This window comes from Cyprinus carpio, chromosome B13, assembly GCF_018340385.1.
Source record: "Cyprinus carpio isolate SPL01 chromosome B13, ASM1834038v1, whole genome shotgun sequence".
NCBI lineage: Eukaryota > Metazoa > Chordata > Actinopteri > Cypriniformes > Cyprinidae > Cyprinus > Cyprinus carpio.
Window position 1 is genome coordinate 12,764,866 of NC_056609.1, and position 27,766 is coordinate 12,792,631.

At 35.6% G+C, this 27,766-nt stretch overlaps 1 protein-coding gene across 2 annotated transcripts; it reads right to left on the reverse strand.

The window, feature by feature from the left end:
• Positions 1 to 27,540, reverse strand: letm1 (leucine zipper-EF-hand containing transmembrane protein 1). Of its 2 annotated transcripts, XM_042736640.1 has the most exons (15): positions 27,199 to 27,540; positions 18,591 to 18,648; positions 17,640 to 18,120; positions 10,983 to 11,126; positions 10,669 to 10,806; positions 10,280 to 10,483; positions 9,020 to 9,139; positions 8,803 to 8,934; positions 8,492 to 8,662; positions 8,275 to 8,400; positions 6,279 to 6,413; positions 6,006 to 6,199; positions 4,154 to 4,186; positions 2,792 to 2,930; positions 1 to 2,679 (listed from the first exon to the last, which is right to left on the reverse strand). In XM_042736640.1, the coding sequence occupies exons 1-15, from the start codon at positions 27,275 to 27,277 to the stop codon at positions 2,527 to 2,529; spliced, it is 2,307 nt and encodes a 768-aa protein (XP_042592574.1). In that variant the 5' UTR covers positions 27,278 to 27,540; the 3' UTR covers positions 1 to 2,526. The 2 variants fall into 2 exon arrangements, with proteins under 2 accessions (XP_042592574.1, XP_042592575.1); XM_042736641.1 differs by lacking the exon at positions 4,154 to 4,186 and having other exon boundaries at positions 27,199 to 27,536.
• Between the last annotated feature and the right edge of the window lie 226 nt (positions 27,541 to 27,766).

A 27,766-nucleotide genomic window follows, 5' to 3' on the forward strand; every position in this document is an offset into this window, starting at 1 on the left:
TTTACAACTTAAAATCAGTTCATTTTATTTGACTTTGTAACCACTTGTATGTAAATGGTATATTTACATAGGTAGTACGAACAATAAAATAAAATTCTTATTTTTGTCCTTTTTTGCACATACCACTCTAATTTTCACCAATTATTTAGTTAACTAGCGTAACAGTATTTGGGTTTTGAACCTTCTAAAATACAGGACGGTCAAAAAAAAAAAAAAAAAAAAAAAAAAATACCATGAAAGACAATGTACAGGCCTTGAAAGGGGAGAATATAAAATAAATCAAATACATTTCAATTAGCTTAAGCAGTAAATTAGGCTCCAAGGGCAATTAAATCACTATCTTTACTCTCTTCCATCTGTGGTCACTTACATGTGCACATGCACCATCTGTTCTGAATGAATCTGAAAACTCAATTTAAAATTGCAAAACAAAACACAATAAGTAAGGTATCTTTATACTTTTCCACAATAGTCACTTAGTCCCCTCTACCACTTTAAAAATCCAAGTGGACGTTTCCTCAAAATATCTCTCGGTGTGCAATCAGACATTACATGCATTTTCCTGAGTCTAGATCAACACGCCAAAAATAAAGCTCTCAATAATTATAGTGCAATTACACGTCAGCATAAAATACTTGCTCTAAAAAACACAAACGTGGACGTTTTCGATCATAAGCCTAAATGCCGTTACTGTAGTTAGGGGCCCCTAGGTAAGTTACCAAAAATTCACCCAAAATTAAAAATTCTGTTAACACTTTCTCACCCTCATGTGGTTATAAACATTTATGACTTCTTTTCTCTTGAATGGAAAAGAGCAGCATGAACATTCTGTTAAACATCTAATTTTGTGTTCTACATAATAAAAAGAGATCATACATAAGGGGGTAAACAAATAATGACCGAATTTTAATTTCTGGGTGAACTATCCTTTTAAGGGACACAATGTGAAATGGCACTCAGACTCTCTGTCTGAGACACAGCACAGGAACAGTGTTTTGAGGTTAGACATGCTGGTCCCTCACTATGACATGTTTAGGGTTAAGATGATGTATTCCCTGCCTTATGTGCCCTGTGAAACTATGCTACCAGACTCCAGTGAGTGTGCGAGTCTCATGCTGATCGACACATTCCAGTTACTGTAGGTGCTCTGCTATGAGAACTGCTGCCGCTCTCTCCATGTAAGGAGAGAGGGATGATCCAGGTCACTTAAAGACTGTAGGCTGAGCCGTACCCTGATTCTGTCTGCACTGACCTCCATCTTTTCCCTTTCAAGTTCCCAGCACATACAAACATCCACAAACACACTTCATCTATCATTAGCCCAAACTAGCTAACAGAGACTGATATTTACTGTTAGTATACAATGCAAATACTAGCAATGATGAACTGGTACATATTTATACAGCTATCTCAAGTTAATCCCTTGAGTTTACTTTGGACAAGGGATTTTGATTACTGAAGGCCACAATGTAAATTTGATGCTGAAATCAATTCAGGATAGGAGCTAAATAAATCAAATTTGTCTCAGCCACCATATTCAAGTCCGCGCAAAAGCTTCTGCCCTGAATAAAGCTCAAGTGCTGAAGGGATACGTCCCAATACTACTTCAGACTTTTGCTGTGATACAAAGCCACAGTGCTTGGTGGCTTGTACAAGTATATGTATGAAGCATGACGTCTGAAACAAAGCTTCTTTGGTTATTGAATAAACAATCTCAAAGACTGTGAACTGAAAATAAATAAAATTACAACAGAATAAAACTGGATGAGTAATGGAATGATGGTGAAAAGGTGATGTGATGTGCAAAGAGAGGAGATGTCCTCAGATCACAGGAAATGACATCACTGCCAGGGCGTTAGATTATGAGAATAATTAAATTAATACATTTTTGCATCTTACAGCTGAAGTGCGCAATTTCTGTTACACAAAGATAGTTCCACCTCAAACTCATGCTATTGGTTGAGCTGATGTTGTAATGTCCAGCTCAACAAGGCCGCTCAAACAAACGTTTCTGTTTTGTGCCAGAAATAAAACATTTCATCTTTAAGAGGGTCTTTTTGAGAATAAATGAACAAATTTTCTTTCGGTGCCTCGCACATGACTAATAAACGATATGATGGACATGAATTAAGAATTTGTTTGCATGACTTAATTTGTTTCTTAGTTAAATTGTACTACTTAGTTGCCTCCTTTTAATTAAGTTAGATTGTGGGGATTATTTACCTAAAACAAGGGAACTAATTTTTAATTTGTGGCCATGATTTCTATTGTTTTCTGTATGTCATGTGTAAGGCTCCGTAGTGCATTACTTTTGTAATGTTATTAATAAATAAACGTCTTAGTTCATTAATTTTTACAACAGTCTTCCTTGAACAAAGCAAAGTTTGTTCTAAATATACACACACATTAATCAATATGGGAGGTCAGCAATGTTTTCAGTCTCATTCTGAAGCTTCTTAACACATATTAATGAACTTGAAAATCTTCAAAAGCTTCAGGATCTTTTCCATTCCCTACACGGAAAGTCTAGTTTTGGATTTTAGCTGCCTGCTCCTTCTCGACCTTCTCCTTGGCTTTCTCTTTCTCCAACAGCTTCTCCTCCTTCTGCAGCATCACCATGATCTCTGCCACCTGGTTGGTGGAGATATCGATGTCCTCCTTATCGATCAGCTCTACCACCTACCACACAAACACACAGGCCAGATAAACGTCAGCATAAAAATAAAAGGCTGACAGGAACTAAACAGGAAAAGAAAATCAATGAGGGACCAAAGAAGTCCCATCTTATTACCTTTAAGACGTCATCAATGTCTATCTTGCCATCTTTGTTTTCATCGAGTGCGTCTGCGATGCTGAGCAGCTTGTGTTCAGGGATGTTCTGGATCTGCTTCATGACTGCAATGAGCTCGTTGATGCTTATCAGATTCTCCCTGTAAGACAGGAACAGACTATATACAGGGAATGGTGGATAGACGAGTAAGTTCACAGATCAACCAATCGCATGCCAAGACAGCCGTGCAGGGTTCCCAGAAGAGTCGCTCGTGAGTGAAAGAGTCAGTAATGAGAAAATGATTCACTAATCTTTAAGAATTTTTGACTAAATCATACAAGCCTTATTTGCAGAAGACAAAAATAAAGGCCTTAAAATAAGTGATCCATCTAATACTTGCAGCACTGAGAACAAGATTTCACAGCACAATATCTAATCACACTACTGATTAAATCCAAGCATTAAGGAAATGACAAGCAGACTGCTGATGGATTAAAATATTAAATCAAACAAAAATCACACTTCAGACTAGAGGTCGACCGATAGTGGATTTTGCCGATACCGATAGCTAGGTTGGACCACACTGGCCGATAACAATTAATTAACTGATAGTTTTTAAAATGGAAAACAAAAACTAAAATAGTGCTTTATTTATATATATTAAAAAAAAAACAAGATTGAACCATACTACTAGTAGTAGTAATAGTAATAATAATAATAATAATAATAATAATAATAATAATAATAATAATAGTAATAATAATAATAATAATAATAATAATAGTAAATGTTGAAATTACCACACTCTGACAAGGAACAATACTTACACAGCTTTAAGTAATCTTAATGTTTCAAATGGACTCTTATTTCAAAGTGTTACCATTTCATTTCAACAGTCATGCTTAAAGATGCACATCTTTAAATATATACACAAAGGCCTTAGCATTACAATTATACCAGCACAATGTATATTCTCACACTTTAACTGTTTCTTTTCTTGAACACTTAATGATTATCTAATCAAAATAATAGAGCAGCGCTGAGTCTGAGAACTCACCGGTATCACACACACTCTGGACGCATCGCGTTCAACATGAGCAGCGGTCTAAAACAGTTTATTTAATCACCAAATGGACACAAGTTTACTTCAAGAATGAACAATGAGGCATAGATAAGTTTGCATGGATTTTTGCAGATTAGCGATTATTCCCGCAATCAACTATCGGTGCCGATTAATCGGCAAAACCGATACATCAGTCGACCTCTACTTCAGACCCCTCAGACCTATTTGGTTCAAAAATATGGTGTTTAGTCCATATTTTAGTGTTAATGCTTTTGATGAGGAAAAACAAAAGAAAGGCGAGAGGTCTCTCCTGTCCTTACCTTGGCAAGTCACTATGTTTCTCAAAGAACAATCTAAAAAGAACAACAAAAAATGATTTTTATTTGGACTGGGAACCCTTTTCTTTTGGATCGCGTTTGCAACCTGTTAGGTTGTACTTCCACCACCATTTTACTGTGTCGATTGCAATATCTAGGGGCCTATGAAATCCGCTTTACTTTTACCTAAATTCCATTTTTTGTTCCAAATTCCGTTTTTTCAGTTTTAATTTTTCTGGATTCCATTTTTTCCCGTTTTAATTTTTCTCGACTCCTTTTTAATAGTTAAATTACATTCTATTAATCAAAAAGCATGTTTTATTAATTGAAATCAGAAAACATTTTCATATCAATATATTAAAAGTTTAACAAAAAATATGTTTAGGACCCTATGAAGTGTTTTATTTTTTTCTCACTATATTTTTTATTGTTACCAAATTCTGTGTTTTAGCATGTCTAATTATTTGAATGCATAAAACAACTTAATTTATTCATTTTTTTTTCTTGAAGTAGCCATATGAATTTTTTTTTCCCTCAGAAATTCTGTGTTTTGTATTTACATTTTTCTGGTTCTCAAATGAAGGCATAAAACATTCATTTCATTTATCTTTTAATTATTAAAAATTAAGCAAACTATATTTTTTGGAAAACAAAGGGGATTTACTAAAATTAAATCATGGAATAAATGTTGTGTGATTATTCCTTAAAAAATTATGTTTGTTTCATTTTAGTAGTAGTAGTAGTAGTCTATGTACAATCTACTGAAAAATAGTAATAGGCACAATGTCTTCAAATCAAACTTTTATTTTGACGGGTTGCCATTAATACCTTTACAGTTCTGTGTGTATGTGATATGACGCTAGTTTTACTTAAATCAAACAGTCAAATGCTCATGACATCACTCTCAGAGCAGTTCTGGAGATGTTGTTCATGTGTTTAAGTCCTCATTTAGAGAGACGGCAGACGCTGTAATCACCGCGAGCATCACGCGTGCTTCAGTATGTGTGTAGTAAATGAAACCGCGCGTCTGCGCCATTCATTAACAGAGACAAACATAACATTCAGGATTCATATTTAAATCGACTTTTGTGGCTTAATATTTACAGATACTAGTCCATATCGTGATTTAAGTGTAATGACCTACTTTTGATTAATTCAAAATTTGACAAATTCCGTGAAATTCCGTGTTAAACTGTGAATTTCCTTTTTTATGATCGGATTCCATAATTCCGTCCACGTTTTCCGCATGGCGGAGGAATAATCACACATTTCTTTCATGTTTTAATTTTAATAGTTACTCCCCTTTGTTTGCCAAAATATAAAGTCTGCTTAATTTTCAATAATTAAAAGACAAATGAAATTAAAGTTTTATGCTTCATTTGATAACCAGAAAAATCTAAATACACAACATAGAATTTCTGAGGAAAAAAAATTCATAAGGCTACTTTAAGAATTTTTTTTATAAATTAAGTTGTTTTAGGCATTCAAATAATCAGACATGCTAAAACACAGTATTTGGTAACAATAAAAAATATGGTGAGAAAAAATAAAACATTTCATTTGGCAACCTTTAATAAATTGATGTAAAAATGTATGTTTCCTGATTTTAATTAATTACACATGCTTTTTGATTAATAAAATTGAATTTAACTATTAAAAAGGAGTCGATAAAAAATAAAACATAAAAAAAATAGAATCCAGAAAAATTTAAATGGAAAAAAAATAAACAAGAATTTGGAAAAAAAATCAAATGGAATTTAGGAAAAAATAAAACAGATTTCTTAGGGCCCTACAGAAACCACTATCAACATTCAACCCAATTCCATACAAACCCATGCAAATCAAGGACTCTTACCCAATTGGTGGTGTAGTCTCACTGTCCATCTGTCCATCTAGCACTATCTTGTCCTTCTCCAGCTCAGTGATGATCTTATCCATTCTGCCGATCATGCGGTTGACCCGCTTCGACAGAAGCTGGCTTGCTTTAGACTCCTCCACCACTTTCTCCTGTCCTGTTTTGGACAGCTCTCGCTTGATCTCCTCCAGGTCCTGTAGAGAGACGTAGTGGATATCACATTTAAATACTTAGAACAGAACTTAAAATAGACTGTTGGTTTACGGTACACACCTCGCTGTACTCCTGCACATCATCCTTCAGGTCCTCCAGCTCCTCTTTCTCTTTGGTGAGGAGATTCTTCTGCTCCTTCAGTTTGGTGCAGGCATCACTCAGCATGTCAATCTCCTCTTTAGTGATCTCCTCCCCCTGAAAAAAATGACACACAGTGTCTATCAACACTCTCTCTAGGGAACACGCACAACAGTGTTGGGGAACCTTTGCATCAGTGGTAGACTTGACATTTTAGTGTGGGTTAGGTGCAAGCTTTGAAAATTTGACTAAATCTATAACACGTTTAACGTGGAAATATACACAAAATGGATGAAAATTACATATTTAATCAGCTTCAGTTATTTTTTCAAATAAAATCACTAAATAATATCATCTATTCCAAAGTCTTGTCACTGTTTGATGACTCCACTATACTAACTAATGTACTAATGATTTAAAGTAGTTTATATTCTCAGCTTGCTCTGTTGCAAGATGACACAATGTAACAAAATCAGCTATGTAATGCTTTGTCAAGCTACATCTTTTGGTCCTTAAACTTTTGAATGGTTGTGTAACTTATTGTAAAAGTGATGCTAGTTGCTAGATGCTAGTGTATAAGTTATTCCCCAACTCTGATGCAGAGAGATAAAGAGGTGGCTCTTTTATAAGAGGATCAGTCAGAGGAAAGGAAGGTCTTCCATACAACAAAGGTGATTACAGAAACGTCACTAAAGCCAACTGAAACACATTGTGGGGCTAATTCAGTGGGTCTCTGAGCAAGATGAGGATTTGCTGCATGTTCCATATGCAATGCGCAACAGACACACACTCAAAGGAATAGAGTGTTGGGGTGAAGTGGAAAGGAGGATGCAGGTATAATCACACAAAAAGCTTCTGCTCTTTCAAATCACTGTATTCACTCAATATTATGTACATCTGACTCAGTAATTCTCTTGTGCCTGTTATGCTAAAAATTAAGAAGCCTTACAAGAGTCTAAGTCTAACCCTAGTCGAAAAGTTCCAATTATGAAACTGTAAATGTGGGAAAAGAACGCAGTAAAGTGACTAGGAGAGCAGAGCATCAGTGTGATGATCTCCAGATGGAGAGCAGTTCAGCATCTAACCTGAATGCGCAGATACCTCTGCCACTGCTCGAACTGAAGAAATACACACGCAAAATGATACACAACACAAAAACAGAGAAAGAGCAGTTCCTGTGACATGAATGCACAAGATCCTGTTCTACAACACAATCAAGTCAGAGAAGTGAATTAGCTGGACCATTTTTATTGAATGATTTCAGCTAAAGAACGTTAAACTTATACAACCATTTTATGTATTAACAAGTATATCAACACATTCAACAGCATTGGATGATTCAGATGTTTCAGATTTTCACAATTCAAGCAGAATGGGCCTATACGTTCATGTTTATAACCATGACAGAAAATAGCTGACTGAAGGCATTGCCAAGATTGGCTGAGTGACTGGCCTTAAAAGGGTTATAATACACTTTATAATAGCTTTCATTATTCATTAACAAATACTATTTTATAATGCTTGACAGATTATCAGTAATATACACTACTGTTTCAAAAGTTTGAGGTCAGTAAGATTTTTTTTAAATTGCTTTTAATTGCTCTTAAGCTCACCAAGGTTAGCGCAGCACTTTTTGATCATTATAAATGCCTTTGTACTTTTAGTTTAATGCATCATTGCTGAATAACATAAATATTAATAAAAAATAAATAAAAAAAACTACTGACCCCAAATTTTGATCCGCAAAGCACATTTAAGTTCCTAACATGTCACGTGTCAGCAAACAACTCTGAGTCGTTCAAATTTGTTTTTATTTCTTGTTAACAATATTCAAAAAAAGTGATTTTATACATCTTCAGAGTTCATATAAATTTCAGTGAAAAACTTTCTCTTCACCTCTTGCGTATGAGTGTGTGTGTGTGTGTGTGTGTGTGTGTGTGTGTGTGTGTGTGTGTGTGTGAGTGAGAGACTGTCTTACCTTAATACCCTCCAGCACCGGTGCAGTATCTCGTAGTGTTTCTGAATGGATGGCCACGTCTACACTGGAGAGAGCATGCTCTGCATCCACCTGTCGTTCTGCTTCCAACTCCACCACCTCAGCCTCCTGCAAACACATATAAAACCTTCCATGAACACTTCAACTATACTACAGGTATGACGCAGGAATCACTGACAGACTGAAAGTGGCTAACGACCCGCGCGGCCTGTTCCTTTTCCTTCTCTGCAGCATCAGCCAGTCTCTCCAGCTCCCGCTCTCTGTTTTCCTGCTGGATAGCTGCCTCTTCCTGTAGCGTGGCCTCCAGCTTGGTTTTGTTATCCACTTTAGAGAAGTCCAGCTCTGCCACCTTCACCTGCGCCTCTTTAGTCTGTGAATGCACAAACAAACAACATACTGTCATTTGCTACATGTATACAACCATACTTTTTTTTTTTTTTTTTTTTTTATGAAATTACCCTACATATAATTGTAAATATAATATATATTGTGTATGTAATATATACATACCACAATCTCTGGCAGGTTCTGTAGTGTGGTTTTAAGCTGGTCCGCAGGGGACAGCGTGTCTGGCAGGAACATAGCTCGGGACAGCAGCAGCAGAGATGTGGGGATGTGCTGATTGAGGTGAAGCTCCAACCACTGACATGATCAGAAGTGTGAAATACATGATGAGAAGACCTTTTACTAGGAAGTAATCATTGTAGAGGAGAAAAGCATGTGTTACCTGTTTAAGCTGCTCTCTGAGTCTCTCCTCCGTCACACCCAGAGCTCTCATCCCTCTCACACGACATGCTGCCTGCAGCTCATTCACATTCAGACTGTCCACTCCTTCCTCTGCTATCAGCTGTCAATCACACACACACACACACACGCAAATAAATCAGCAAGGAATCTAGATTTTGATTTAGAAAGTTGCTAATTTAAAAAGAAATTCATGAAACTCATAGATATTAAATTCATAGAAACTCATATAGAAATTCATGATAATTGCAATTTGCTCTGAATTCTTATACACTAAATACATAATGACATAAGACAATTTACATTTAACTACTTTTATGATTTTTTTTTTGTTTGTTTGTTTGTTTTGTTTTTTAACATTTAACAGCTGTGGTCACTATAAATTGATGTTGAATAAATACAAGTATATGCAATACCATTCATCATTTTAATCAGCAAGGATGTATTAAATTGATCAAAAGTGACAGTAAAGACATTTATAATGCCACAAAAGGTTTCCGTTTCAAATAGATGCTGTTCTTTAGAACTTTCTATTTTGAAAAAAATGTTGTCACAAAAATTAAGCAGCACAACTGCTTTCAATATTGATAATAAAAAGTGTTTATTGCGGAGCAAATCAGCATATTAGAATGATTTCTGAAGAGTCATGAGACACTGAAGACTGGAATAATGACTGATAAAAATTCAGCTTTTTCATCTCAGTAATAAATAACATATGTATTAATATGTTAAATACATATAAAATATACACATTTTACTATATAATTTATACATAGTTTACCGTTTTAATATATAAGATATATTCTATATTTTTGTGCCCTCTGCAAGTGAACGTTGCTTTATTGTTCATCCCAAAAAGGCACAAAATCACTTTCACATACTTTTACATAAAACGTTCCTTCCTGGTGGAATGACCTGCCAAACTCAATACGAGTCCTTAGGCGTCTTCAAGAATTGGCTAAAAACACATCTCTTTCATCTTTACTTGACCCTCTAACTCTAGCACTCTCTATTCTAATTCTATTAAAAAAAAAAGGCCTCTAACACTAGCTTGCTCTATTCTTTTTTCTATTCTATCTGGTTTCTTTTTATTTATTATATAATAATAATAAAAAACCTTGTTACATGTACTGCATTAGGCTAACTGAGACTTATAGCACTTGCATATCATTGCTCTTTTGTTGATTTTAATTGCTTCCACTGTCCTCAATACAATCTCGTTTGAGTAAATACAGGTTCTAACCTTGTCGTCTGCACGGATGGCTCGGAGTTTCATGATGAGCTGAAAGCGCAAGAAATTGTTGGTGCCGATGGACTGCAGCTCCAGCAGCTTGCACAGAGCCACCAGCTGCGGCCGTGTCAGGTTATCTAAGGTCAGTTCATCTTCAAACAGCTTAGAGAAACGTATGATCTCCTCATTACTGGGTCTCTCTCCTGAGTCACGGATCTGAGAGAGAAGAGGAAGGGAAAGAGAGAGAAAGTTCTCGTTCAAAAAAAACTCTCATTCATGGTGGTTATGAGTAAGCATTCATAAGCATCACCACATGGGGGCAATGTGTTTCGAATCACTTGGAGAAGCAGTAGTGTTGTTTTTTTCAGGATGAGTTCTGAGCAAGCGTGACTATGATCTACCTTCTGAAAGAAAGTGGAGAACTCCTCGGTCACGTTGCCTTTGGCTGCTTTGTTTCTTAGTGCAATCTCCTCAATTGTGTCCTGCAAGAACTTGGCCATCTCTAACTTCACTCTCAGCTCCTTCTTTAGTCTTTCCTCCTGAGCAACACAAAGACAGTGTGTGTGTGTGTGTGAGAGAGAGAGAGAGAGACAGCTATGATATGAGGTCAAATAGGTTTGGTACAAGTATTGTGTAAGTAGATGCATAAGAGGTGTGACTAGGACAGAAATACAATTAAGGTCTTTACAGATTAAAACTCAAAAGGTCAGCGTACCTTTTTGGACTGTGTCTCAAAGGTGGACGGCAACATGTTAGGGAAAAGTTTCAGTGCAACAGGAAGCAGAAACTCCATGAATGGGACGATGATAAAGACCAGAAAGGGCAGAAGCCGGAAGACATCTGCACACGTCCTCAGGAACTGTAATTAACATGACATAGGCAGTGATGTCAGCAGATTGCTGCTTTGGTGATGAAATGAAATTATTGATCAGTGGTGGAAATCTAATCTCTAGAACTAAAAATGAAATACAACCCCTGAAATCCCTGTCATGAAGTGCTAAGAACCGACTCTACAGAGTGATCTGCTCTGGCAGGACTACATAAGAGAGTAAAATTAGAGCTCAAATCCAGCCGGGAGGTGAAGAGAGTCAGAGTCAAGAGTTCTCTCTAAAACTTTTCCTATCTACTATTTGGGTAAAGAACCTCATATCCTGTTCCTATTTCACCCCAAAATCAAAAGAAAGAAGCTTATTTTGCCTAAAAAGCTTTTGTTTAAAATTGATTTTCTATATTGCAACATGATTTTCATGAGAATTAAGTACATTCATCTTCATGTCCATCAATTTTAATAAGTGTAATGCAAAAAAAAAAAAAAAATATTTCATTATTGTCATACAAAAGTTAAATTATGAAGCACTTATACATCATGTTTGATAAACTGCATTAAATGTATGATTTTTAAAACAATAATATAATTTTTAACAATACTTATTTTTTACATAAATGAGAATGAGAATCACCAGAACAATAACACGATTTACAAAAAAAATATTGTTAAAATTACTAATGGTCCTAAAAATATTATTGTATTTATTTATTTTCAAATGTAACCTAGATGCTTTTATGTGTGATTCACTCCTCCTGTAAAATAAAAAAAAAAAATTAAGTTAAAAAAGGACAGCTCTGAGACATCAGGTAAAATACAATAAAACAAATCAAAATAAAATAAATAAATACAACTTAAAAATTAAAAACGGACATCTGCACAAAAAAAGATAAATAAAATAAAATAATAAATTTAATTAAATAATTAGTTAAAATAACAACAAACAAACAAAGGGGAGGAAGAACAAGAAAAAAAAGATCTGAAATGTGAGTGAGCAGAGACTCACAAGAGACTAAGTCAAGCCATCAGTGCATCCACTCCCTATGGCAAAAACTGACTTTCTGAATCACCCCATATCTAATATATAGTTGATGAAACATGATGAATTCAGAAAATGAGCGGTTAGATAACAAAGGAGCTGCAGCTTCATAAGAGGGGTCCCTGCTCCCCTTATTCCACCTGTGTGTTAGCGGTCCTATAGGGAAGAATTTAAACCAGGCAGGCCTGAAAAGAGCCTTTGTGTTTGGTCCATTGACATGTATATCACCAAAGGCAGAGAGAGAGAGAGAGAGAGAAAGAGGGCGAGGGGGCCTGGAGTGTGAAATATTCAGGGACCAATGAGTGGGATGGAGAGTGAAGGCATTCCAAAGGAAGTGGCCGGGAGAGAGCAGGACAGAGGGCTTGGGAAGGGGGTTGATGACTGACATCAAAAGCTAAAGGCACCCACGCTGTGCGAGGCCAGTTGTGAATAGGCAGGATTAAGGATGAAGCAGGTCAGAAGAATAGCAAGAGTGAGGTGCGACAGATGCTAGCTGAGGCAGAGGCATTAGCATACCTCGCAATGCTAATGTTGACAGAGCTCACAACATAAAGAAATCCTCAGTAAGCTCTTGATAACAACTAACCATGACTACCCAAACATGAGTGCTGTACAAGCTGTAGACGTTTTTGGACCAAATGCTGTGGGAAAAAAATCTCCCAAGGCTTTAGGAACGTAATAACGTAATTTTTTAGTTAGTAAGTTTTAGTTAGTATACTGATTTTCTGAAGAAAATGTGAATAGTGCTTGCCTGTGCAAAACAACAACAACAAAAGCTTTTTAGTTAACATTTGAAAATAAAGAAATGAACACAGCCATAAATAATACAATTATTATGTTTCATAAATATTATTTTTTGTATTTTATTTTTATAAATTTGCATTAAAATATATTTCATTATAATATTTAAAATAATAGACAATATACAATTAATAATATAAAATAGTAATATTTATTATTTTGTTTAATATTTTAATTTACTAGTGGCAGTAATAATAATAATAATTATCATTATTATTTTTACTTTTTTGGTCATACTCATATATAGTCTAAATATAATTTTTGACAGAAACATCTGACTGTAAATTGTGCAGACCTACAAACAAGTTCATAAATTAGATGGATGGATGGATGGATGACAGATAGATAGTAAAGCAATAATAGTGACACCATTAATGATTGCTTGCAGCAAATGTTTTCAAAATGTTTGCCAGAACACCAAATTTTAAGGGCGTGTATCTGTCTCTATGGCTTCATGTAACTGTCACCAGAGTAAAACCAAACATCACTCTTCTCAGTACTATTGCCGTGACTATGGAGAAATGATAGGAGTAATGTAGTGGATAATGTTGGGCATTAATATCCTAGCAACGCAAGGACGGATGGTTCATTCTGAGAGAGTGACAGAGAGACCTGTGACACAAAGCCTGAGCAATTTCCAGTACATACTTAGAACGCAATGGAGGCCTCCAACGGTTATAGATTATATGCGTCACTAAAGTGTCACTTTACAACAGGCTGAGTCACGCAACTGTCTGAGAATTTGAGGCTGGGAAGGTATTAGCACTGTGCTAACAAAGACATTCATGTAATACAACGTGTGATAGCTGCAATCTGCTGTGTGCTTGAAAACTCAAATATAATACAGAAGAGCAGTAACCTTGTATTAACACGACCAAGTTTGGGGTCGGTAAGATTTTTTAATGATTTTAAAGTCTGTTATGTTCACCAAGGCTGAATTTATTAGAAAAATACAATACATCTGTCATATAATGATTTTTTTTTTTACAATTTAAAGTTTTTTTTATTTTTTTATTTAATAAAAATTTTTTGGATTTATTGGTATTTTTTATATTTTTTAAAAAAAATTTTAAATTGTATAATATAAGTAAGCTTAAAACTTTTTAATGGTAGCTGATAACTTTGTAGATTTTGAAAGTACTTCTTTAAAAAAAAAGTGAGCTTTGTTGCTTTCTGTGGGAAAAAAAAACAATGGCCATGTTGCTGTGACTGATGGGATGTTCTTCTGGGTGGTTTCTTACTAAACTAAGTCAAAATGCTTCGATATAGGTCTGTTTTTTCACCATTTTATTGTCAGCCAGAAATTATAAGTTCAATCACTTAATAAAGCTAATATAATGCTAATGCACTAGACCTCAATTAACCTCTCTTTTACTTCTGTCCTAAGGACAACATTTCTCATCTGGACATCACTTTACAGCAGTCAGCCTGGGCTAGTGGCCAACTATGATTCAATGTGAGCGATCTATCAATCATTAAACTACAGGAAAGAGATAGGAAGAAATAGGAAGAGAAAAAAATATGAAGGCCATTGACTGAACATTGATTGAAGGAGTTAATAAAATAAAACTCATGAACGTTTTGGCCATGTAATTTTCTTCTGATCTCAAAATAACAAAAACAGAGCACTTCAAACTGTACTGGCATAAGGATGTATTACTGTATTAGTGTAGATGTCTGCAGACCTAGAAAATGATGCTTGCATTTTTTTGTATTGTACTGAAATCTAAGTACTGAAATTTACCCTGCGATTATAGGAAATGAATGAATGAGTGGGATTAAAAATATTCTAACTAAAATGTAAATATTATTTCATCTTATATAAAAGAGTTGTTAAATTGGACTTAATTGACTTTTTATCCTAAAGGCCTCAGGAATCCCATGTGAGCTAGTTAAAGTGTCTTGGGTCTCCCCTGGACTCCTGACTTACAAGGTAATCTCTAATGGCTGTTCCATGTAGACTCAGCATGGCACTAATTTAAATCATTAAACTACAGAAGAGATCCAGTCAGACTTTATAGGACTAGGATTAATCTACGGAAGAATGCTAACCACCCACCCCAAATCCTACTATTCATGACTTAATTACATTACACTGGGTTAAATGTATAGGGCAATGACAGCTCAACTAACAACCCCAGAGTGGTACAATGACCATTTTCCTTGCATTTTCTATTAAAAATTACTATATGTAAAGACCCAAGTTTCAATCCATTTATGTGTGTGTGGGAAGTTTTATTGCAAATACTAACATTTCATAAATCTACTTATGGATAAGTATTATTGCAAAGTTGTTATTGACTCTTTAAGGATAAAGTTATTAGCTGGTCTCAGCCTTGAGGGATGTTCACACTGACAACGATTTAACATGCGACAAGTTTGAGCAGAGTTCAACTTTTGTTTAAACGTTGTCAGTTCTAATCTGACTGGCAACTTCAGGAGTCAGGGTACAGTTATTTATCATAAACTTATCAGAACAGAGAAATACTGATTGGGAAGGTTCAATCCTATCAACTCAAGTCATCCAATGGCTATCCTTCAGAAAGTGCAGAACAGGGTTTTTCACACTCCTGATGCCAAGTACCCCCATGAAACCAAAATAGCAAATAGTTTAGGGAAATATTACCTATTAAAGCTACAGCAGAACTGTTGTGCATCTCCAAATAACAATTTCTGAATGAATCTGGATTTTGAATTAATCGTGTGAACTAGTGTTGTCAAAAGACCCGGTACTTCGGTACCAAGTCGGTACTAAAAAAATGAAAACATTACGGTACCAGGTTTTTTTAAGTACCGGTGGTACCAAGCGCCCGGTCAACCCGGTTCTTGATGCGCTATCCGAAAGGTGCGCAGATGCGCTCTCTTCATAAAAGCACTGAGACATGACTACATCAAAAGGAGGAATTAAGGAAAGGAGCGCTTATTTGATTACAGCCATTACTGAGGAAACCTCTCTCGCGCTCTACAAGCGCCTCCTGCTGGCAGAAAATGAATTTGCATATATATGCCGCCAAAAATAGAGTGAAAGGCTGTGGAAAACACCACTTCTGTTATGAATATTATTAAATATTTTAATTTGAATGTCGGATTGAAATGAATGCTGTTATTAGATTAGTCAATCGTATAATGAATTATAACTACTATAAATATAATGAGCATTAGAATGACGTTTCTTTATTAACTATTTAATGCTCCTATAACTTTTATTAGGTTAAAAAAAACAAGAGGACATGATGCTATTTACTATTTTTACACACAAGAGGCTTTTAAATGAATTACGAATCTAAGATATGCGTTTTAGAGGATGAACAAATAGTTAACATTGTGTCATATCAGTCAGAGAGCAGTTCTGGGTTTTTTTTATTTTTTTTTATTTTTAGCTAACTTAGATGTTATTCTTCGCTGAATAACTCTAAAATGTTTTCAAAAGCCCTTTAAAATTAAATATGTACACAGTTTGAATTAAATGAAAGTATAGTCAAATTTTTTAATTATGTTTTTGTGTTTTGCTTTGGTACCGAAATTGGTACCGAGAACCGTGGATTTTTACTGGTATCGGTACCGAATACTGAAATTTTGGTACCGTGACAACACTAGTGTGAACCAACAATTCAATGGCCCATTCATAAAGAGAGCCATTTACTTCACTTCTGAATGAATCAGCTGTTTGAATGAATCGAAATAATGAATGAATGATTCAATGACTTAATTATTAAGACATTTATTGCCATGGCAGTTTTAGTTTCTTATTTAGGGTATAATTTAACTAAAAATAATTTAATATTTTCATATTAATAAAAAACTGAAAATAAAAATAAATCCATATTAATAAAAAACTAAACTAAACTAAAGGGGCATTTCACACAAAAATGTAAAATTAAAAAAGAAAATGATTTTTTTTTTCTAAAGCTACTTTTGTAATGTCTATTTGATGCTTTTCTTATTTAACACAATAATCGCTGTACATTTTCTTTTGTGGGTGATTTTTCAGCCAAATTTGATGCACGATTAATTAGCAATTAATTTGATTCATTAATCGTCACATTGACTGTTTACATGGACATCATGTAAACATAATTGAATCTAATTATTTACCTTATTCTAAATAAGACAATAATATTATTAAGGTGTTTACATGAGTTGCAGTACATATGAGTTATAGTACATAGATCGATTAATGGCACAAGTCATTACGCCATCCAACGTCCCCTCCAGAATTTCACATATAAACATATAGTTTGTCTTTGTGATGAGGCCATATACAGTTTTGGCTATTTTATTTTTAATTTTATGAAAGCTTCAAGTGCAGTTAATTATTTGTATGTGTAAACAGACGACGACAGTGTTGAAGCTCTTTTGTTTGCCGTCAAACGGTTGACCACTGCCGTGTGTGTATCCTGTCACAAAATGTGACGAAAAGTCCTACACAATGGTGATAATGTGGTTAAGGTGTGTACATGTCTACACTGTACTTCAATAATGCGACTAAAACAGGAATACTCCACATGTCTTAATTTGATTTGTGTTTACTTTGAGTATGACTGATTAAGGTAATCAAATAATCATGGTAGATTCTTGATCAGAGTATTGTCGTAATCATGTTAAAATCTGAATATTGTTGTCCATGTAAATGTACTAATTGTATAAGATCATTTTTTTTTTTTTTTTTTTTTTTTTTTAAATCACTTGACAGCCCTAGTGTTTACCTGTCTCCTCTCTCGGCGTGACAGAATGTGTCCATTCAGCACCCTCCAGAGCATCCGCACTGCAATAGTCGTATCCATCCATAGTAGGCGGAACCCGTGATAGTAATGCTTCACCTCATCAATCACACGCTGACGTATTGTCCGTCTCATAGGTTCGGCATCTACGGTTGGGCTGTACACCGGTCCACCCTCCTCAAGCTTTATATTCCGATCCTTCAGTGAACGTAAAGAACGCTCTACCTTCGAATCATCATGGAGACGGCCTGTAGTATGCACCCACCGGACTGGGGTGCTCTGTGGCCAGGCTAACGTCCTGGGGTACGTGGAGTGGGTGTGGATAGGCAGGGCAAGGTCAGGTACTAAGATGGCACAGTATAGACGAGGTGACCTGGACAAGCGGCGCTGAAGTGCTGATGAGTTGTCAAGGTACAGGACCGATGATGCATGAGTCCAGACACTGCCTCCAAGAACACCAGGACTGCTGAAAAACAGACATCATGCACCAGCCTAAACAATCTTTAAATAAAGACTCAATTTGAAACAATAAAAAAATGACAGTGTTTTTGAAGTAAGTCTCTTATGCTCACCAAGCTGCATCAATTTGATCAAAACTACAGTAAAACAGTAGTATTGTGAAATATTATTACAGTTTAATATAATTGTTTTCTATTGTAATATATTATAAAATGTAATTTATTCTTGTGATGGCAAAGTTGAATTTTCAGCAGCCATTAATACTAATCATTAATCATTCTAATATGCTGATTTGATGATCAGGTAATATTTATTATTATTATCAATGTTGAAAAGAGTGGTGATGATAGTTCATCTTTTTTTATAGTTATTAACTACCACAGTACGTATGAATTGCACTTTTCTCCAAATAGATTCAGATAAAAATGAGAATCATGTCACTGGCCCAGATACAATTTAATTTTCAGTTCCATTTACCTGTTTGTGGCTAACCGCAGTGCAGTGCAGTTAAAGCATGTGCTTTCTGATAACTTTCCTGAAAGAGATTCAGAGTAGAGAAAATATAACATTAGACAACATACAGCACACTTATGAGACCACCATGAAGACGGAGACCACCATGACAGAGTAATGCAATATAGCTCCAGGAAGACCATGCGCAGACATCTGTGCACGATTAAAAAAAAAAAAAAAAACCCCAGATGATATGATATAACATAAGGGGTCATGGAGAGTGCTACAGGCTTGAGGCCAGCACAGGATCACGGAAAAGGACAGAGAAAATACTTGATCCCATGACAGTGTTGCATACACAGACAGGGAAAAATATCACCACGGCCATGAGAAAGGACACACAAATGAAGGCGTGTAAGGTCCCAGCAGTGTTAAGTTACTCTAAAAAAGTTATTAGATTACTAGTTACTAATTACATCTTCAACAGAGTAATTAGATTACTGTACAAATGAGTCTCTCCAAAAAGTATTTAATTACTTAATACCAATTACATTTTAAATCCTATATCAACCTCGACAAGTTATTGATACAAGGATAGACATGAAACAGTTCTTTTAATTCTTTCAAGCAACTACATAAAATATTCTGGTCACACATTAGATCAGGGTCCAGTTCTCACTATTAACTAATCATTAACTATGACTTTTTGCCTCAATATACTCCTAATTACTGCTTATTAATACTTAAAGGTGCTGTTGACACCGAGTTGTTGAACTAGGTATTGCAGTCCAAATTCAAAATATTGGAGAGGGTTTTTTTTCACCCGGCCCCTCCTCCTCAGACTTGACGCACACGCAGGTTGCCAGATTGATGACAAAAACAGGAACGAGCACACTTGGCGATGAATGAAATGAAATATGCTGTGTTTTCCGCCAATTGGCAACCCGGGTGCTGAAACACAATTGGGTAATCTGGCAGTGGGTGGGTTTCACAAACCAAAACAGAGACAGACATTCTGGGCCGGAACGCACATTTTCAAAGGAGAATTACTGACTGTAGCATTGTTTTTCAGATAAACAAGTATGTTAACTTAGCATGTTTCTTAAATATCTGCAAACATATTATGGTATTTTTATGCTTTAGTACAGTCAAAATCTCACATACAGCACCTTTAAGTAGTTGTTAAGTTTAAGAATTGGGTAGGATTAAGGATTTAGAATAAGGTCTTGTAGAATAAGACATTAATATGTGCTTTTTAAGTAATAATAAACAGCCAATATCCCAGTAATATTCATGCTAATAAAGAAAAAATTAATAGTAATTAATTAAATTACAGTAACTGATTACCTAGCAATTAGTTACACCCAACACTGAGTCCAAGATATATCAGAGTATATCAGAAACTGGGCAATTGAGGCACTTATGCATATGAAGGAGTCAAAAACACTTTCAACTTATCACCAACAAACCTTAATTCAAGGCTTTTCTAGCTTTTTGATGCCAAGAAATAATCCTTCAGTTCAATTTATTTATTTTAGAAATTTAGACAGAATTTAAAACAACTACTCAAGGGTTAATCAGTGTTTTGAAAGTAGAATTAAATAGTAATATAATATTAGCAAATTTGGTAAATGTGAAAGTAAAATGAGTACATGATAACACAAGTTTCATTTTGGGTCACCTATCTCTTTACGAGCATATGTTAACTTTGACAGTCCTAAAAATACATTTTCTAAAAGCTCTTTTCTCTCTCTCAAGTTTTTGCAACCCCCCTTTTTAAAAGTAAAGTAATTTAAAAATAACTTAATTAATACCTAAATAACACAATAACATTTTTACATGGGGTGGTGTTAAGAAGCATCATGCAACTTATGCAATCATCTTATGCTTTTATTTCATGGAATGTGCAGTCACAAAATACATTACTTATTGGTTTTAACGTTAAGTTGAAACTGTACCTGCCTACATGCTTAAACAAATGCTTGAATATGACTCATTCTTTTATCCACCTAGTCAAAGCATTTTGTCATGTCCATTGCACATTGGCACATTGGCACATAATGAATCTGACTGCGTGCTATTTACTTGTGTGTCTGGATCGGTTATTAAACAACCTCCATACAGGTTACATCATGACACAGACCCCACACAAAAACGCTGCAACTGATGCAGTGAAGAGTTTACATAGCTCACATTTTTGACACGGATGGAAGACACATTAGCATTCCTGGTGGATATTCCCCCTCGCAGGTATATAACTAATCACAAGTACTGCTTACGTTAAACTACAGTTAAATAAGACCACCCATTGCAGCTGTCTGTCAGATGTTCAAGCATAGTAAACTAGTAACTCATGGTAAAGTTCAGGAGCAGGAAACCACCAGACTTGAAGTGAATCGCCTGTTGAAATGGATCACTTGAAACCAATAACATATCTTGTCTTCTGACTTTTGGTATTTTCTGCACTGATCTTGGGTTAGTATCTACATAATGGTTTTTTTAACACTGTAAAAATGTGCTAAACACAGGGTTGAACGTGCTATATTTTCTGTTGACAGTTAATCAAATAGTGTAATCATATTCATTTTTAAGCCACTGTTCCTTTTCAACAAATAACCCACTGTAAACTAGATTTCTGCTTGTTCAACAGGACAATCAAAAGGTGAATTATGTCTCTCTTTTTTAAATCATAAAACATTTTATCCTGTCACAGTTTAAAAAAAAAAAAAAGAAGAGACAACATTTTACAAAGCCCTTGTGTTTTTGAGTTTCTGAATCAGGGCCTTTTCTAGGCATAGGCGAATTAGTCCGGTATTTAGGGCACCTCAGATTAAAGGGGGTGCCAATGAGCATCCCAATGTTAAAATAATGACACTGCATTTTAGAAAAAAAAAGAAGGGGGTGGTTAAGTACATTTAAGCAGCTGAATATTACCATTAGAATGTTTTTTAAATTTTAACAGTTTAACCATTATTTAGTGTATATTGAAATCATATCTTTTTAAAAATTAATGATGGCACCATCAAAATAATAAAAAAGTGTTTGGTAAGCTACCATAACCAAATTTTAAAATTTTTAACCAATTTAAATAATCATGTCATTATCCTAATCAAAATCACACAACACCAATAAGTGTTGAATAGTCAAAATAGTCTGAAATGGCCCCATTTCGAATAGTTGTCCAACGCGTGTTGCGCCAGGTTTGATTTCTATGATGCAAAATAGCAGTACTTCTTGTGTGTCTCAAAGTGTGATGTGTTAAGTTTAAAGCAGAAGTGAAAATTAGATTTGAAAGATCTCTTTAAGTAGGAAAAGTAAAGGAGTGAACTATTAATGCAGGATGTCCTTCTTCTTACTGTAAATGTAACTTCAGGAAACTCCCTTACCTGGAGTAAGCCAGTAAAGCTATTCTCAACCATTCTGACTGTATCCAACACATGCCCGTAAGCGCACAGTTTCCCTTTCCCTGAAATACAGCAATCCATCAAACCTGACTTTCTCCTGAACCATTTCCCTCTCCAGTACACCATGCAATCTCTGGATTACATATACTTACGGTCTCGTGATTCTCTGACTTATCCACTCAGAGACAAAAGGACGAGGCCAGACTCCATAATTAATCCATTCTCATCCCACTTCCCTTCAGTACTATGGTTTAGGATAGGGGTGCTCCGATTGATCTGCTTCCGATCACAATCGGCCGATAATCGCTTTGGGATGATTGATCGGCGGTCTCTGCACTATAAGCGAGCTGCATGCTGCACAGTCAACACAGGAATAGTCACTTGCACTATCGAGGCAGTGTCACATCATCCATCATCATTAAAATTTATAAATTTCATTTTTTCTTTTTAATTCTTGCCAATGTTTAAACCATTCAACGCTCTTGCGCTTTCCTGAAGACAGTGCGCTCATGCACACTTGCACACACATAATAATGCCAGGTTCACATTACTCAGTTTGCAGTGTGTATTTTTTCTGCGCTCATGTTAATGGATTAAAGTGTTCACACTACACACGGTTGCGGTCTGGCAGTGTGTTTAGGAGCGGTGCGTCTGCAGCAGTGCAGAGATTGTTTCCACACCGAGTCTATTTTTTGCTGCGCTGCACGTTCTGAATTAAAGTAACAGCGCATTGTTTGCGGTAAATATGAACATGCATTGACACAAAAATGTAGTAATTACACCATAAATGCATATAATCAAAGTCTACTGTGTTTCAAAGCCAACACATAGGCTACGGTTTTTTGGCTAGGTTTAAAAGACAAGAGCACTTTTAGATAAACAAGGCAATAATTTTAAAGTTCTTAATTAAAATTCTTTATGTACACGGGATTGCTTGTAATAAAGATTTAAATGCAAAAGAAAAGGCAGTAGAGCTGACTGTTTCTGTTAATGGTAAGTTTTAATTTAGAATGTTTGTGATAATGTAAGAAAAGTAGTTTAAATGTTTTGCTTTAGCAACTTAATATATAAATCTAAAATTAAATGCATAAGTAAAAAGCATTGAATAATTGATGAAAGATTGTATTACTGTACTGTGTAAAAAAAGAATTACAATGTTGAAAAAGCATTTTAAGAAACAATGTTTGGATTTAAAATCAAAATAATAGATAAATGTTGTGTTCGTGGTAAACAGCCACAGATCAGGAGCAGACTCCTGTGTGAAAGCACAGTTCGTGCTGCTTCTGTACCACACATGGACTACATACGAACTGCAAACAGAGTATGTGTGAACTTCACATACAGCTCACAAAATCAGGCTTGAGCTGTGTAAGCTATTGTGCAACAATTACACAACTGTAAAAACAAAAATACAGTGCATGATCAAACATTTAGGTGAGACAAATATATATTTTTGAAAAAATGGCCCCCTCCACCCCTCAAATGAAAAAAAAAAAAATAAATAAATAAATCCTCTCACAAGAGTCACCTAAGAGCATTTTTAAAAATGGAATTCAGGCTCTAAATAAATGTCTAAAAATCTTGATTGGATCATCACTATAAATAATTCTACATGATAAATAGAAGGCTTTAAAAAGATCGGTATTGGTGATTGGATCGGCAGATACTGCTTTCTGTGATCGGCCTCAAAAATCCTGATCGGAGCACCCCTAGTAAGACCGTTGACACATGTAAGACCGTTGGCCCAGCGCAGTCTAATCCTATTGATGCCAGGATGTTTGTATGGAAGGATAAATGCTTTCTACTTTCACTCTCTATATTTAGCTCTATTGGATGTCTGGCCTCACATCTCGAGGTCAGTCTACGGCTGGCAGATGGCCTGAGATCTCTATCCTCTTGTACATCTCCTTGTGTTTGCATATAGAATACAAAGCTCTCTGAACAGAAGAGAACAGGATGCACTCTTCAAAATAAAGGTTCCAAAAGGGGGGGTTTATGGCAAATGCCATAGAAGAAGCATTTTGAGTTCCCTAAAAAAAAATTTAGTTTTAAAATAATCTCTTTTTTTTCTTAAAGTGAAAAATATTTTAATAACCTAAAGATATCTTAAAGGTCTGTGCAATGGAAAGGTTTATGGATGTCAACTGTTATTCATGTAGCCATAGAGGCCGATAAAGAACCTTTATTTTTTAAGAATGTAGAATTTGTATATGTATAAATTTAAAGATATATATATACATTTAAAGATATATATATATATATGTATAAAATGTATAAATTTTAAATAAACAGCCTGCATATAATGATGATATGTTAAAAGAACCTGAACTTTCATGCGTGTTGTTTAAGTTCCTTGAAGGGTGGAGGAAAAAACTAACAACTTTGTGGTCACAAATCTTTTCTATTTTAGGATGCAATGTAAAGTAGACAACTGCACCTGATTCAGGGTGTGTCTAGGAGAGAAATGAACATAGAGCAATTGTTGAGAGCAATTCATAGACTGACTTTCCTAAACACTGCAATGCTTTCGCAACATCACTCTGTTTGTTAAAGCAATTCAACCAAGACATTCAATAATATAATCCATTACCATTCTCAATCATTGCTGTAAGTGCCATGTGCTTTGGAGCCACAGGAAAATGTATTTTTTACATGCTGACTGGCTGAAGAACAGTCCATGCAAGGCTCATTGGGCTGTCTATTCCTTATGAAACCTTCTCACTGATAGTGTCTGACTCTGTCAGCATTCAGGCAGTGTTTTGTGTGACAGTCTTATCAGAGGTAGCAGTCCCTCTGTGAGTGAGATAACACAGCCGGAGTGAAACCAAGTCGAAGTCCCACAGATGTACCTCATTTATGCAAACAAGGTCAAGACTTAGCTTTGATCAACTAATTCCCTGATCTCCATATATAATAAGACAGTCAACTCTAATCAAAATATGTACAGAAAAACCTTCTGGCTTCATCACAAATGTTCAACAGGTGCCATTTGTCTTTAAAGAAAACAACAGAACCACACAAACTCTGACTGCTATTGGCAGGACACATCAGATGTCCTTCTCTCTCATGTTGGTTGTCTGTGCCAAGTCACAGTCTGTGCTGGTCTAATTTAACCAGCTTGGTAGAGGCCTGTGGATTGAGCTAGTGTCCTGATAAGAAAACCCCATCTCTGGCAAGTGACAATGTAGGTTAAGACTTTACTGCAAATTTCTGTCTCAGTAAACTCTTCTTTGAATATTTTGTGCATGTAGTGTCAATGTCAACGGCCCAACTATTCAGTCATATTAATAATCATTTAGTTTGTTAATAGTAAGTGTTGTCATGCTTATTGGCAATCCAAAGACTGAATGTTAGGAAAGCTATTCATGCTAGCATTTGTTTACCTAACAATGCATATTATGATCGGACCTCTAATTTATAGTCTGTCAAGCAGAGCTGCGGTTAATCATTTGCCAGACCACACCGCTTCAGACTAGCTACAAGAAAGTCAGTCCACACATGGGAGTCACTGGGGTTTCTCAGGAAGCACTTCAAGTATATTTCGAAACCAATTAGAGATTGTGGCAGCGTGGTTGAGAAAGTAGGCAAATGGTTTATTTTATTTAGACAAGTTATAAGGCCATAGCTGCTTGCTATGGTTAAAAGGTCCAGATATTTGAGGTTTTTATTACCATTAACTTGTGCTGTGTAACTTCCTTTATTTACTTAAAGAAAACTGTGAACAATGTATGACTGAATTGTTTTTCAGTTAAGTATTACTTCAATGTATTAAGTTATCATGGTTGCATTAAACAGTTTTGATATGCTTTGAATTGTAATTCTCAATTATTGTAAATATTAATATTGGTTAGATTAATATATGACATATGTCTAATTAGGGAAATTGAAACAAAAATGGCAGATAAAAATAATGGAAACTTCACAACCCGGTCCATATAAGTGATGGATCATGAAGAGTTGCTAAACAGCAAATGTTGCAGTTTGGTTCAATCGCATTAAAAAAATCAGATATTATCCTTAGTATTCACTTAGAGTCTTTCTATCTCTGAAGAAAAAAATTGTATGGTGCGCTAGAGGCAAAATCACAAAAGAAACTATGAGGTTTGTTCATGAATAAACAATTTATTTATTTTTTTAACCAAATTTATTTCTCAAGGACTGACTTATGTTTTTCATTCACTGACTGACGCCTCTCCATTTTGCTCTCCTGTTTTAAAAATATAAGAATATGTTTTCAAGTAGATTAAAATCCTGAGCAAAATAAGGTCTGTGGTATTTAACTTGACAGTACTTGGACGTTTTGTAGTATAAAATAAAACTGCACACTCACAAAAAAAATAAATAAATAAATAAACACAACTGATTCAAATTTTGCATTTTCACTCTGGGTGTGTGTGAAATACACCGTAGAGCAAAATATCCAAATATCGTTTAGGACGGACTGTCATACTTGAGTTTTATATATATATATATATATATATATATATATATATATATATATATATATATATATATAATTAAACGAAACGCAAACGTTTCTTCAAAAGCGTGGAAACGACTCGCATGTTGACCACAACAATGAGCTGACAAACCGTCCAGCGGTCAACAACAGTTACAGCACTATAATTTTCCAGAACTGACTTAACTTACAGTAACAGAGCGTGATGACACAAAAGCACAAGCACGTGTGATACTGACACACGTGCACGCGCGCAGTAACAGTGAGCCTCCATTATCATCTGTACTGTGTACTGGACGCATCCCTCATACATTAAGCACGTGAAAACGTTCAAGTCGGATGGTTCTCGGTGATTCAATACGTGAGGCTGTACAGTTAGCTTGTTAACTAATCATTTAAGCCTCTCATTTCACCAGTCGTTCAATAATCTCGCGGGCCGGGTTTGTGAGCTAAGTGGCTAGGTCATGAACTCTAGTGTCTCTTTTCATAAGACATTTAAAGTATACATGACAGGTCCGGTTTGAATAACACAGTAAACGAATCGGGGGGATATATTAAAGTCCCACTTAAAGGCCTTGTCGGTTTTGCTATACAAATAAAACTGGTCACAGCACGCCTAACGTTATAGCAGCATTTTGACAGTTCATAAGACTCGCTGCTCGTTTCAGTAGGTGCACAAAGGCAGGGGGAATTACGATATTAACTATTCAAATCGTATTGCTAATCACATACTAATCTATCTCCTGTAATTAACAAAGAATAGTATTACCTTTTCTGAATTCGTGCTTTAATGACCTGGATGTTTTCAGTAAAGGAGTCCGAGATCTGGTGAGCAAAATCGATGCCATTCTGTTCCCGTCTGTGTGGATGAAGAGGCGTCAAACGTTGATGTAAGATTTGCAGTAGCGCTGAGTGGATGTGAAGATGTAATACACTGACGGTTTATGAGCTATCCACAGAAATCATAGTCCCGAGATCTTGGCTCATGCCCTTGCACCCTCCTCGGTCGGTGATTCAAGCGATGAGTTTGCAAGCGCTCGGCATTCGCTTCCGTCTTCCTGTGGGTTGAGCTCAGCCGCCAGGGGGCGCGTTGCAGTCGCTGCCTATTAATGTGTCAGGACCTGTTTTTATACAGTCTATGGTCAGGACTTCATACTCATAGCGATTGCTAAATATTCTTCTAGAAACCAAAATAAAATGGGTATAAACTGCTTTTGAAACATTTTAATGGTTTGTGAACCCTGGCCAATGAGGTATATACGGGTCTTGGCGCCACTGTTGCCAGATCTCCGTATAAAAGCCAGCAAACTGGTGTGATAAAATTTGCTCAAAAATAC